Source organism: Limanda limanda, chromosome 4, assembly GCF_963576545.1.
Source record: "Limanda limanda chromosome 4, fLimLim1.1, whole genome shotgun sequence".
NCBI classification, from domain to species: Eukaryota; Metazoa; Chordata; class Actinopteri; order Pleuronectiformes; family Pleuronectidae; genus Limanda; species Limanda limanda.
The window spans coordinates 14,314,635-14,330,066 of record NC_083639.1 but is presented as its reverse complement, the minus strand read 5'-3'; the positions used below and the strand labels follow the sequence as shown (position 1 = coordinate 14,330,066).

The 15,432-nt window shown below is 41.1% G+C and overlaps 1 protein-coding gene across 1 annotated transcript in view; it reads right to left on the bottom strand.

Annotated features, from left to right (window-relative positions):
- loxl2a (lysyl oxidase-like 2a) overlaps positions 1 to 14,821 on the bottom strand; it is a 30,732-nt gene extending 15,911 nt beyond the window's left edge. Inside the window, exons 1-4 of the mRNA XM_061069704.1 lie at positions 14,732 to 14,821; positions 12,615 to 12,908; positions 10,031 to 10,206; positions 376 to 584 (exon numbers count right to left, since the gene is read on the bottom strand). Coding sequence (XP_060925687.1) covers positions 376 to 584; positions 10,031 to 10,206; positions 12,615 to 12,885 — 656 coding nt within the window. The 5' untranslated portion in view covers positions 12,886 to 12,908; positions 14,732 to 14,821. The remainder of the gene's footprint in view (positions 1 to 375; positions 585 to 10,030; positions 10,207 to 12,614; positions 12,909 to 14,731) is intronic.
- Between the last annotated feature and the right edge of the window lie 611 nt (positions 14,822 to 15,432).

The window sequence follows — 15,432 nt, the reverse complement described above, 5'->3', positions numbered from 1 at the left end:
GTGTGGAAAGTGGATGAAGGGATGACTGATGACCACTGTAAACAGCCTGGTTATGCAACAGTTGCTAACATCAGTCCGGTGTGTTGCAACACTCCTAAAAAGACTTAGACCTAAAAAGCACCTACAGGAAATGCTGTATTTTTAACATATAGAGTTGTTTGTATCAAAAAGGAATGTGCGGCGAACCTCAGACGTTAACATGCTTTTTACGCAACTGTGAATTTAAAAAGGATTCATTGTATAACACTACTATATTCCCATTACCTAAACTGCAAATAAAACAAATTTTTATGTGTGTGTTTCACTCATGTGAAGACTCATTATATCCAACGGCCTTACTTAAACCCTGCTGCTCGCCCATGCACCATTACTCACTTGTAGGGCCGGCTATTGAAGCGTTTCTCCCCGGGGAAGCCATACATGCCACACATGACCCTGCTGTTCATCTCCGTCCACTCTTCATTACAGATCTGTCTCCACTTGCCGCCGTCTTTCACCTCCAAAAAGCCCTCGGTGATGGGAACCTTCTTCCTTTGGGAATACGTGGCCCGGATCCTCACGTCCTCCACTTGCACCGTCAAACCCTGCAACACGGAGCAGAGGAAATGTTCCATCACTGCCTCACTGCCTCCGATTTTATAGATAATATGAACATAATTGGCCTCTGAAAGTAGATTTTAGTCCATCTGGATGGAGACAAATGTGCTAAACATAGAGCATTCGACTGTGTGCGTCACTCAATAGATGTAGTGAAACTTAATCTTAAGTAGGCTTTCATGATCGTCAGGGAGACTTTATGATAGACATAGTAAACAATACACCTGCTTAGCATCAGCATGTTACCATTTTCAGTGAAAGCAAACATGTGAATGTTAGAGTGCTTTGAGACACAAAGCAATTCAAAGGGGCCTTTCAGAGGCATAAAATAATTGCAAACATTTACATTAATAGGGTATAATTGCATTTAAAGACAATATAAAAAAGCAAATGAATAGTTACAGATGAAAAATATGTTACATAAGTAATTTATCGGTGCCTTTGACACTGGGTCAGAGTTTTAGTGATTCATGGTGTTCTGAAATCATTGTAGGTAGATTGCTGGTGGATCATATCAGACTATTGATTGTAACAAGAAAAAACATATTATTTTATTTTGAACCATCCTTCATTACATCAGTAATGTCACCAGTGATGAATTTGTTTTCATGCTAAACATGTCAAATAGAACAAGTGGAGCCAAAGGAAATTCTTTATATTCCCAGCTGCAGAAATATCTGTGCTCCCATGCATATCATGTTCCAGTCGAAGAGTTTTCTGTGATTCCCCCTAACGTGTTTCCAAGAAGCTTCAGTGCAACATTACATTCAACACATTGAAATATAACTTGATGTTTGAGTTAACTAACTCACTCAAATCCATCAGTTACATTTTTCTAAAAGACCACCATGACTACTCTGGACATGTACATCTTCTACTTAATATATTGTGAGTACTATACAGCCCATATGAATAATAAAGGTAGATGGCTTTCTGGTCAAATACAGGAGTGTTACAGATAAAAAAAGAAAATAAATTCCACTCCAAACTATTAGGAACGGGAACATTTTGCACATGTGTTACAAAATACACAAAGTCAAGCTGAAAAATCGAATGATAAGATCTGTGTTTCAACTTGTTACGTGTTGGTGAGAGGCCCGAGCAGGGCAGATGAATGTCTGGAATTTCTTTCTCCGTCCTTTTCTCCATCTTTGCAGAAGGATTTGGAGAAGACATTTAAGAGTCAGTAGGGAGTTTGTTGACCGTTTACTTTATAACAGAAACCTGTCAAACCCAGCTAGTAGTGTTTTGGTTACCTGCGTCCTAAAAAGTTAAAAGAAATAAGTGGTAATTCATCACTGTTTCATACTTGTTGCTGGATATTCAGATGTGAGTTGAAATGTATATTGCCATTATTTTTACTGATGCAACAGATAACCAAGAATTAGAAACAGATCAGTGAATTCTCATCTTTCCCTAAGTTCTCATCTTTCAGGGGAGGTTAATGAATAAAATCAGAATCCAATTAAGTCTCATGTCAAATGAAGAGAGGTTGAAGAAAGAAGCCTTGTTGAGCTGAGTGGCCGATAGGGTTCAGGTTGGGGAGTGTGTATGCGGGTGGTCCACAGGCTACTAAAGGGCTATAAAGCCATTTGGTCAGGCGGAGAGTCATCAAACATAGTTAGCATCATGTGTCCTGAAGACCCCTAAATCAGGAAGGAATGGTAACCTTTGACCTCCAGGGCTTTACAAGGAACCAGCTACCTAATAAGAGAGCCATTGTTGATTTCCCTCATTGAGCCCAGAGCTGCAGTTGGTTCCTGACTGCGTGTGAGGTTACACTGTGGGCGCCAAAAAGAGCCCAAACTCTGAGCTACTTTGTGGTGTGCCAACACTGATCTCTGTAATTTTGTAACAGGAGGTACTTTAACTCTGCAAGAAAAAAAACATTCAGGCACGTCTCCAGGCAAATACTAAAGGCTTGCCCAGAGGCTGGTTTCCTGTGATGGCATCATCCTGAAAGAATGTTCAAGACTTCAGGGTCTCTGAACACTTTCGACGGCAGGAGGAGCTATGACTGAGTCAAACTGTTTCTACTGTGACCCAAGTACTCCCACTGACCGCAGCGGTTAGAGCGGGTGAAACCACTTATTCATGAGGAGATTCCTGCTGGTCGAATAGCATGACATAGTGTTTTCCATTAGTGCCCTGCAGTAAATGAAGGTGAGGAGATGTGATCATGATCAGGGGATCTGGTATTCTCAGTTTAAAACCTAATACTTACAGACTGTTTATCAAGTCACATGTTTTGAAACTAAAAGATCTATTTTCCCTGACAGTATTATTGGCTATATGTAAAGCCAGTAGCTGAAAACCCTCAGAAGATGTTTACATTAATATCAAATGATGAGGATCATAGAGGGAAGTTTAAGAAGACCATATGCGGAAACTACAGTAAAACAGACGTGTATTTCTGTTTGATGAATGAAACTGTGGAATTCTCTGGACAATGATTAAAAATGTTGCTCAAATTGTTGATAAATTGAAGACAATTTTGTAAAGAAAAAGTAATGAAACAGTATGAACGTATTGAGTAATATTAAGATTGAAAATTAAAAAAGGAATGAGCATATATATTATATTATGTTATATGAAAGGGGCTGAAAAGACTTAATTATTATTATGATTACACTGAAATGAACGAAATAAACTGAAACTTTTATGGATTAACTTTTTTTCAATATAAAAGCAAATTGCAGTTTATTACTTTTAGTTTGACAAACATGAAAATAATTTAAAAAAAAGATACAAAGAAGACAAATGAAAATCATACTCATAAATTGATAAACTAAAGTATAACTGACACAGAACATGAAATCATATAGAAAAACTACAGTACAAGTATGTACGTACTGTGTATATAGTATTTTCTAATTTTTTACTTATTCATATCTCTAGTGTCTTTAGTTTTTATTTCAAGTCTATTCTTTTATTCTACCCAAATGGGCATCAACTAGTCGACTTCCAACAGAGTTTCATTGTATTGTACTGGTGCAGTGACAATAAAGTTCTGTTATCTTCCAGGTAAGGGCAGGTGTGAAGGTTAACACACCAGACAGGACAGGGAGGGTAAGAGGTGAGTATGAAACTGGGGGAACTGAGAAGGGTCTGACCGGTTGTTGCATTTGGCTCAGACAGCGGAAACTGGCCATGTGAACGTGTGAGGCCGAAGAGACAGACACCCACAGCTGTGATCTGTCCAGCAGGCGTTTCCCCTCTTAACCCAAACCGCCAGACATAAACTCAGCAAAATCCTGTTTGCCCAGTCCCAAACTCTTTTTTTCTCAAGGCAATGCTGGGAAATTATTACTAGAGAGCAAAGAAGGCGATAAGCTGTTTTACAAGTAAAAGCTGCAAGTTTTAATTATATCACTTTGGAGATCTAGACTTTCCAATAAGAGGACTCCCAAAAATGTACCATGAAATCAATGGAAAGAACATCTTTTCGGGGGGAAATATGCTTCTTGGCTTTCTTGCAGAGAGCTAGATGAGGACATTGATATCACTCTTGCATCTGTTAGGAAGTTACAGTCAGAAGATGGTTAGCTTAGCGTCTCATAAAGCGATCTAGATGTGTGCTTGAGAAAGTGCTGCATATGAAATGAATGGGTGCATGGCAAAAACTGTACTGTAACTAGTCATGAAAACTAGAAAAGCTCAATATAAATACAGACCATTCATCTAAAATAGGGAACAATTTACGTAAGTATAGGGAATTTGCGTGTTTATCATCAGGATCAGTGCAGGGACAGAAACTCATTTGTAATGAATGCAGGCTTTTCCATCCTGCAGGTCATCCTGAGGTTAACACTCACCTAGATATTTCTACAAAGTTTCCTCATCTCACAGTCACTCTCACCACTGTGCAACTGCACTGATTCATTCATTCTGTGGATATGATCCAAATACTTGTATCCTGTTCAAATACAGTCATTCTTGTTCTTGTTTGTGAGTGGTGTCTGAGGAAAAAGAAAAACATTCTTTATTTAGCCAGCTTTGACCACTATACTGAAACATTTCCAACAGGAAAGCAGACTTGTTTTTCTGACCAGGAACCCCCCCCCCCCCCCTCACAATGTACATGTGTGAACATTAGACTGTGGTCTAGCCAGTGTCTGACTAATGCTTCCACTACTGAGCATTTCTTTTCCGTTTTACTCAGCTTTACCGCCCGGCTGCACGTTTGTCTACACGTGACCACAGACCCCCATCCACTCGACGCCCCACCCTGCAAAGCTGGGCAGGGATGAATGGTAATCACGCCACAGTTTAGATGAAAAGCAAGACCACAGTGAGGCTCTTTGAAATGACTTTCACAGCCTAACTTCTGCCTCACCGGCCCCCAGTCTGCCTGACTGACGAAGTGCTGTGTGTGTGTGTGTGTGTGTGTGTGAGATGATTTACATCTGGAAAATCTATTAGAATGCACTGCTCCCATCATAGAAATTAAAAAGAATCATTACAACAGGAAGACTAGACACATACTCAGAATAATTTAATGATCATTACATCATGACTGAAATATGTTTGCAAATTAACAGCATGACCTTGATTAGATAATTAATCAAATAAGAGCAGTTTAAAGCATCACATATACGGTGATGATTTCCAGGATCTGAAATATTCTAACATTTTTTTTCTTGCTGAATTTTTGATGTGACAATCAATACAACTCTCTGTATTTCCTTTAAATAAGAAGCCAGAGCCAATGGATGGTTAGTTCAGATTACAACTAGAGAATCAGCCTGGCTCCATTCAAGGGTTAAACAATCCCTGACCAGCACCTCTAAAGCTCTTTATTCAAAAGGCTTCATCTTGTTTGCTAAGAATCTATAACAGAAAAATGTAAAAGCAACAGTGAGGAGTTTCACAGGGGCTTACCTGCCCAAGGTTTTCTTGTTGGAAGACAGTTCCTCCTTGGGCTCTTGTCACTGTGAGTTTGCCAGATGAATAGCTCACTGCCGATAATCCATAACATAAACCTCCATAAAACCACAAGTTGCTGTTTTTACACTTAAGGGATCAAATTCATAAGATATAATGAGTTAATGTAAGCCTTAGAGATGCTGGAATACAGATATTACAGTTGGACAAAGCCAGGCAAGTTGTACCAGTTTTTATGCAATGCTAAGCTAGCTTGTGGTAACGTCACAGACAGACGTGAACTCTAGGGACGAACTTCCCAAAGTATATTTTCCAAAAAGTTAAATGGAAATTGAACTTATGTCACAACAATTAAAACAGTTAAAGAGTAACAAAGCAACGATATAGTAGATTTTCTCTCTGAGCAGTGGCGGATCTAGGGTTTTCCTAAATTATGGGCCATAGAGGGGCCATTTATATGTCCGACATCCATGAACAATTCATGATTTGGAATTTGTTCCTTGTTTAAGCAAGTTGTGTACTTCAAAAAAGCTTAGAGAACAAATTGTAATATTTATTGTTAGCATAGTTAGTGAGTGACTACTGACAACACAGGGGCACTTTAGGGGCCAATCAGATTCAGATAAGGGCCAGGGCACCATTAGCTTAACTAAAAAAATCTCTTTTTGTGTCATATCTCTATTTAGTTTTGACGAAGACAGTATGTGCAGTGCTTATACTATAATTCACACCTACTGACAATAAAGGTCAGGACTTTTGGCTCTGTGCAGTCGAGAGGAGGGCTGAGGCCAGAGGGATCCAGCTGTTGAACATGTGGCGGATCCATCTACTTTTCTATCCACAAGAGAGAGCAACTGGCTCCTGTCTCCTGACACGCACCAACCTTTTCTCCCTTCGATCAGACTCCTCCTCGCGAGCCTCTCGCATACATCCTGCAGGAGGCTAACCCGCTTTGTCTCCAGTTTCTTTTTTTTTTGCTGTATAGCACAGAATGTGAGGCACTGAAATTCTTGTAAGGGGACACCGTCGCGCCTCACAGAGATGTGCAGCCTTTGGCGTGCAAAGAATCAAAAGCCTTTTAACCGCTGCATTCTGTTGTTCCAAGTGGCGTCTGACGTCTTTGTGTTGATTTAAGATCCAAGTGTTTGGTGGAAGTAAACACGCTTAATGGTCTGGCGCGCAACTGCAGCTGCTTTTGGTGCAGATGTTTTCTCTACCCTTCAGGAGGAAGACTGAAGATGAACTCATCAAGTATTGTCACGTGCTTGTGATGATGTACGAGGTTCTGACAGCAGCAGCGGGAGATCTCTTTAATTGAACAATGCTAAATTTATCTGCATTGGCTAGTGATTATGTGAGTTCCCACTGTAAATCTCTCTTCTTCAGGGGACAATGTGAAATGCAACGATTACACAAGTACACAGCAATGCCACACAGTAACAAACACGGTGGAACAGCTCTAATCAAACTTAACCATGAAGCTATAATTATGCTCAAATGACACAGTATACTCTCACATAAACATCTAACATCGAGATACTTGAACTTTCAGACATCTTCTAATAAAGGAGACGTATCCAGCCTCGATCCTCTCAACATCGTGACACATACAGCAAGCTGTTCTGTTATAAACAGCAGCACAACACAGCTGAGTTCATTAAACAGTCCCTGCTGACGGATAAACAAGCTTCCTGTCATCCCAGTGTCTGGTTCTGATGTCAAATGCAAGTCTCCCTATTTACTCAGAGACTCAGGCCTCTGCTATGCACAAACACATAATAAATAAAGCAACTGTGCTAAATTTTCCCAAAGACAAACTCCCCTTCATATATGAATACATAGATTCCAGGCAGTGTTGCTAAAGCATTGAAGCTTTTTGAAATAATCAAGATTATCCATGGTAATGATTCAGTCACGGAGGAATGTAAGTTCTGTGGTGTTAAAAAGCGTTCCGTAACCAGCACAGACAGGTTGTCATGGTGAGAGCAGGAGGAATCTGGTCAGATCAGTAGCAGACTGAGATATGCATGGACATTACAGAGGTTAAATGACCGCTCGGATTTGGACTGTGTGAGATAAACACTTTCAGCAATATGACTTAGATTTTCTGCTAACGCCCTACGACTGTTTTACTTGTGCCAATACAACACATCTTTGATTGACTCGGCTACAATTTGAGACGTGCAAGTTGTGCCAGCGGAAGCTGCCATTTTCATTAATGACAGACTGATGTTTTCAACAGACTATCATTTGTGGTCAAAGCTCAACTTGCAAGAGTGAGTTGTTATGGTCTTATCTTCACTCCTTCCCATACACTGTGAAATTGTCTCATGATGTATCCCTCACAAAAACAAGATCATTACAGTCTGAAGCTATTTTTTGACCCAGAAATACTTAAAGAATACCTACTTTACATATAATTCAAATTGCAATTCCAATGTTATCGACAAAATTCACGTATATCATATCAAAATGAATCAACAAATCACTGACAATACAAGTTCAATTTGGGAAGATGTGCTGGAAACTTCTTCATGCATCAGTTTTCTGAAGGTTTAAAATAATTCACATTCATGAGGACACTGACTGCTTCACTCTTTCACTTTTTACCGTTACTTAGACTATAGTACACTCATGGTTAGGGTGTTAACTTTTCAGGTTCAGCACAGCATCTCGATTCATGCTGTGAATAAACAGATTGTAGGAACAGAGCCGCCCGCTGACGTCAGCCCATGCATGGTTAAAGGTGAATGGCTTCAACCAGACCATGGAAATATTTAAAGGGTGGGGGACTGGAGTTAAGTAACTCCCCAGAGACCCTAAATACAAGGAACAAGAGGGTGCTGCTTATGGACATGACCTGGAAAATAAAAATCCTGAAAAGGTCTCAGTGGTGCTTTCATTGCCATGACTCAGCTAGAAAGTTACACAAGTATTTCAGGTGAACTCCTCTGGCTTGTTGCTAAAATGAATCCAGTGAAAACACAGTCACAGTTCTGGCTGTTGTAGAGAGATGGGTCATTCAGCAGAATCTACCACCCTACATCTAGTATACATAAAAATAAAACTGTAAAACCAAAGCAGTAAAAAAATCAACATCGACTGTTTTGTTAGCTGCCAAAGAAATGTTGCTTCATCAGTGTCAGTCTGGTTTTAATAGAGAAGCCCTCTGTGGCAGTGTGTTTCCAATGACTTGTTCTCAGACAAGCTGAAGGAATGCAGCTATCGTCCTTTCTCCCTCTGTCTCCCAGTCACAGACCCACGCTGACTTTCCATCCGGCACAGAGGCGTTCCGAGACAGGATGGTCTTCCCCCTCTCTGAGTCATGGCTGCAGAGTGGGCCGGGGTCTGCCGAGGGCCGGTGATAGACGAATACCAGCCTGGCAAAGTCATCAGTGGAAATGGTGGTGCGGACAGCTCAACGCTATTCGCTGACTATGTCACCGGCCTGATGTCACTGCAGATGTGACTACCTGCACGTCTTCTCCAGACAGACTGATTAAATATCCATAAGGACATTTTCGTTACTGGTTGTATCCATTTCACCATAAAGATCATAAAATACTGGAGCCAGTTCCAGCAGCTGTTCAAAAGTTCTTATTAATTTTGGTTAATAAGAACTTTACAAGAAGTGTTAACCACATTGAAATAAATTGCAAATATACTAGATCATATGGAGACACTAATGTTAGTAAATATTTATGCCTACATAACTGTCAGTTGTAACTTTTTAGCTGCTTAACTAACAAAATAAAGTTACCTTTCTAATAAACTGTATTACCAGAGCACTAGCAGTATAAGAATATTGTCGATACGTCAGACCTGGCTCTTGCGTACAATACTCTTTAATAACGATAAAAACAAGAATATTTAAATTAAATTTGATAAAAAAAAAAATATATACCTCAAATTAGTAAACATTCTCCCAGTCACCATTGGAGTAAAGGAGCAAATAACAGATAGTATATATATATGGAATATTTCCACACTCATTCTAAATTGTATCAATGCTACTAACACTGACACGTTTATTTCTATGCAGTATACATATAAACACCTACAGTAAGTTTTATATATTGTTTGGTCACCTAAACTGTATTTTTATATTTGTGTTACAGTTTGTGAGTAACTGTTACCGTTGAAGCTACTTAGTTGTAATTGGACATTACTAGTCTGAGCAGGCCAAGACAGTGAAGTTTTAATGGTGCAGTCTGATAAAAGTAACCACTGGTTTGAAATTAACTTGTAGTTAGACAAGACAACAGACATATTCAGTCTGGAAAGTTGGCAGGATTTGAAGAGTACATTGGACTTGAAGCCCTTCGGAATGGTGCACTATGATACGGATTTTCTTTCATCCCGAGCCTGTCCTCTTCTTCTTTTATTGCGAACATCTGTTCAGGTTGCATGTGTGTACTTGAACCATGTGTGAATGTAGGTGGTAGCTGGATGTAAGGGATCCCACCATGGTGTTAGATAAGTGTGACATGGACCTACACGTGCAGGTTTGATTGTTTAGACGTAAGTGTGTTTCTCAATGCGAACCCACCTCGTCACCATGGGCCTGGTTCCGGATGAACTTGTAGCCTGGAATGCGCTTTTGATTGCACACCACCCCGACATCCTCCGAATGTTTGCAGTCAGACACTCCAAAGCCGTTGGACTCACACTGAGCCAGACTCTTCTCTCCACCAGTGCAGTGCACGTTGTCGAGCCAGATACGGCCTAGGGCGAAGAGGAGCAGAGTTATATGTGAACTGACACGTACTCTGATGAAGATGAAGGGTTTCTGGTAGAAGACTCAACAAGTTTTGAGGATGTTTACTCTTATATTAACTGTGAGGGGTTTGGTCTCATGTAATCTTATAATCTTTGGACTTTTTCCTGTAGGTCAAATTAAATGAGCAATGAAATGCATTCCTAGATCCACCCCCTGATCTGAATTTACTGGATTCTTCCATGAGTCATGTCCTACACAAATCTTATAGGAAATCGGTTGAGTTGTTTTTACGTAATCCTACTAACGAACAGGCAATCACACAAACGCAGACAAAAACACAAGGTGAGAATAAAATGTGACATTCTGTGTTTAAGGTTGTGTATTTTATATTACAATGTGAGTGACATCCTTGTTATGGTAGGGCTGATGCTGCACTCTCCACAACATGTTGACACAATCCCTTTCCCTGACAGAGGATTTCTTCATTAGAAAAGTCAAATGAAAGAGTGCTTTCAATATTGCACCTTGACCGTCTTAAGCCGTGTTTCCACTGAAGCCTCGTCACAGAGACAGTAGACCTACTCACGTGGAGACGTCTCCACATAACCTGACGCATTTTTTCAGCCAAAACCTGGCCAAAGAATGTTGTCATGGCTGAAGCGGATCATCTGCCGTCCAGCTGCCCGTTCCGAATCAGCCTGCTGAAGCACGGAAACCCCAGCAACTGTGGCCATGGGAACCACCTACGGATCGCTCCTCTGACAGTCTCAACACGCTGCAGAGGAACATCCTGATCATACCAAGAGAGTGACTGGATGTTATACGGTCACGTAGCCTCCTCCTGGCAGCTGATTATTACCTCTGGAACATTTTTTAATAGGATAGAAGCCAAGTTTCCTGGTGGTGATTTACTGCAGAGAGTCCACGTGAGAGCCAGCCTGGTCTCAGTGCACCCCTGGCTAAACAAACATTCAGAATAGCCAGTTGTAATTGTTTTGGATTGTTGTGTTAAAAACATAATTTGCAAGCTAGTGAAAACTGCAGGGAGCACAGCATGTAGGGAGCCATTTATTTTCAAATTGAGCTTATATTGGCATTTTGAGTCAACCACGTAACCTATACTCAAAACTATAGCACAGTGTTCCTAAGTGAATCTGAATAAATGTGAATTAATGATGTTATCAACAGAGTTTGCAATTTAAATCTGTGCAAAGGCTGCTGGGAATGGGATTAACAACCAGGCAGGAAAAGCACTGCATCCAAAGGGGAGATGTCCTTGTACTTGTTATGTAGTGATGTTTTCAATTGAAAACATGTGATGGTCTCTTTCAACAGTCCCCATGATGATGGGAAAAATCTCTTGATCCCTTTTACAGCCATGTGTCTCTACAAACAACAAAAAAACACATGCACACAGCCTCAAATCCTCCTCTCTAAATTATTCCCCAATAAACTAATTTGAATCTATTTGTCAGAATAAAGAGGAACCTTCCTCAAAATGGCACATAAATTTCCTGTCCACGTTTTAAGTGAAAATTCATCTTTAATCTTTAGGAACGCTGGAGGGTCACACCCTGACCACATCGCCAAAAGCCTCCATCTCTACATTCCTACATTGCATTGAGTGCAAACATTTTCCTCTCTGCACAGACAGGCCATACATATGCATCAAACTGTTTTGCTGCTACTCATAAAATGGTATATGCATGCAACATTACATGCATGGAGCCTATTAGGTCGTAAACGTAATTCTTGAATAATGACTCTGGTGCTTTGGGAAGTAAACAGCCAAGTTAATTACTTCACTGTTGAAGTGGCTGGCTGGATGTGGCCGAGACCCAGGGGTAAAATGTGCCTTTAACGAGGGACACTGTTTTAATTAACACCAACTTACTCAAACATGTACACCACCAGCAGCTACAGCTTTGACAGAGTTGGAAATGTCATCAGGGTTTGTTTTTTTAACAGTGATGAGATTATGTCTCATGAGTGTTTTTCTGATTATGTGTGTGTATTTGTCTGGCTTACACACCCAGTGTTTCCAGTCTTGACCCCCCCCCAAACCAACCCTGCTGCTACTTCATGAACTGATTGGCGTCTCTCACGTCTCCTCTAATGTGGAAACCAGTGCCAGTGCCTCAGGTTATTAGCAGTCAGACAGGAGGAAACGTGTATCTCATTCAAAGATGTTTCCATGGAACATATGAAACAGTATGTAGAGATATACTGCGTTTGACTGTGTGTGGTTGGCTGATTGGCAGTTTGCTGAAATAATCAACCATTAACCCTCATCTCAAGGTCTTAAACAGCTGAAGAACGTGGGTTTGAGATGAAATTCAAGGTTTTTGATTCGATAAAAAATATGGGTTTTACATCAAATTTTGGGAAACCAACATATTCAGCTTTTTCTTACCTTCCCCTTTTCCAAACTTGGCTGAGGGCGACCAGGACGCTGCGTCAATGAAGCCCAGCTCTCTGCACACCACGTGGGCAGTGTAGATGGAGAAGTCGTCATCGCACACTGTCCCCCACTCTCCTTTGTAGAAAACCTCCACCCGACCCTCGTAGTGTTTCCGCTTCTCCCCAGCGAGACGGAGCTGGATCACAGGTGTTCCAGAGTCTGACTGGGCATTGCACAGCGCACACATGTACAGCAAAGAGAACAAGGCACCCAGGTGCAGCATGATGCAGGAGGATGGAGGAGAATCTAAAAAGAAGAGGATGAGATAAATGACTGTCAGAGCTGTTTCAAGCTGTATACTGGGATGCTGAACTCAACAGCATTCTTGATGATACATCTACCAAGTAGGATATGTTGTCACCCCTTTCTGTTTGTTTGTTTGTTTGTCTATGAGCACAATTACACAAAACCACAGGAAGAATTATCAATGTTCTTGGTGGAAAGATGTGAAAGGTTTCAGGATAGAACCCTTTAAATCTTTACTGCAGATCCGGATCTGGGGGTAGACCAAAAGTTGTTTTATTGACATTTCAGTTGATTTCCCACTGAACAGTTCATGGATTTGGCATGCATAGAGCTTCGTCAAAAAGTTAAGACTTTTTATTTTATAAAATCCTGCACATGCAGCTAGAGTTTGGTTTGGCTATCCTAAGGTTACCAGAGACTCCACTGGCCTCCATACACCACAAATATAAGTTTGAGGTTCAGTAAAAAATGTGAAACTGCATTTGACTGCCAATAAGGGAGAGAAGAAGTGTGATTTGGGTGAGAATGGACGTTATGTTGCAGAGACAAGGATTCCTGCCTCTGTCTTTCTGACAGCCTAATGAAGAGCAAATGTGGGCCTCCACAGGGTGTGTGCTGCCCCTCTCACTTATCTACTGATCTCTGCCTGAAGGCTGCACAACTGAGAAGGAAAGTGAACTCCACATCGATATTTCATTGCAGACCATGAAAGTGTCAACGGACAGACCAAAACCCCTCAGGGAGGAATGTTCCTGGAGTTAAATGAGGGGAGGATCACGGTGAAAGTAAGGAGACCTCCAGGTCCGTAGTGTGAGGAGGGAGAAGGAGGATGAGGACGGGGGGGGGGGGTGCTTTCCAAGTTGACGTCATAGTAACAGCCAACAAACTGCTGAACGAAGGGGCTTGACAAAACACCCCTGGTGTACACACTCAATAAACCGTTAGACGTCTCTTGTGATCCTCCAGGGAAAACATCTGGTTATTTCCCCCTGAGAGGAACAAGTTCAGCAGGAGCTGCTTTGATTTGGCCTTTTGAATTTCACTGTCTATTCCAACTATTCCAGAGTCCACTTATGAACACACACTGAACAAACATCATGTCTCACCTCAACAAACCTATTCATGGAAAAAAACACTTCTCCGGAATATGTGTTGTGACTGGTCTATACTTCTTACAAAACCAGTGAAGATACACTTACTTCCTACAGAAACATTCAAGAACAATAAGTCAGTGAAATCCAGCAAAGGGCTGTCCAGTCAACTCGATAATACAAAATCCCCAAATGATGAATCTATGGGTTTCTCAGTCAAAGCCAGTGCTTTCTGTATTCCCTAATGTGCATGAGTGCAAACTACAAATCAGTCTTCAAGTTACTGTTAAACCAGAAGGGCCCAGTTCCAAATATCCTCAATGAGTGAGAAAAGGACAGAGCTCAGAGGAATCCTCCTTCTTCTGGAAATCCAGACACATATAACATAAGAATACTGTCCCTCTCGTCTGCATTTGGGTAAATAGTGCATAGCAACAATACGAAACCTTAGTAGCTCATGTTTAGATCATGATCACTTTAAATGGGTGTTACTCTTGTTTGTTAAACAACAACAGGAGATAAAATGACAGCAAACTACTTATTACAGTGATAAATGATATAAAAAATATCCCTCCTGTTTAAGTTCCAAGTCATGCAGAGGGGACAAAAAAGAGAAGTATGCAGTTTACAGAGAGTCTCATGTTTCAAGAAAAAGTTTCACAGATTCCTGCACGTGCGGATCAGATCATCCAATCAGAAGTGGTCTATTCTGACACGAAGAGGGAGACTTACCTTCACAGACGGAGAACAGGCGGCTCAGTCCTCCACTCACACACACTTTCAGATTTCTGAGCTGCAGCAGAGGATGAGTTGTGCAGCTGAACTTCTTCCTCTCTTCTCCTCCTCTGCTTCTTCTCTTTTCTCCTCTCACTGCTGCTGGCGCGGTCCCGTCCCACTCATCACCGCGGCCAGCAGCCTATCAGCCGCAGCCTCAGCATCCTGGACCCGCCCCCTCCTGCCCGGTCACCATGGGTTACAAAAACACTGCTCGAGCTGGAAAGACCCTGGACCCGGATCAGTGGATTGTGACCCCCCCCCCCCACCCCCCAACCCCCTCCGTTTTATAGCCTCATCAAGTCAAACACTGAGGCTGCATCCTTCATTAGAGGATTATACATAACTCCAGAGAGATCAGTAACGTATTGTCACTGATTATAGGCAATCATTAAATCATATTTGAATTATTAACTGTTCACTTGGCCAAACTGAACATCCATTTTTATAATTATACCATCCAACACAGACCCCACCTCTCAAAATGTCTTCTCGGTGTAACAGAGAAAAAAAAATGCACTTTCATGTTTTTAATATGTATTTTCAAAATGTATTTATAATTAAATGATTTTCTGAATTTGATCACTGTGATGTTCTTGATTGCTGTGTTATTCATCGACTGTCTTTGGAAACTGGAGAGTTTACGTGGAGATTTTTAA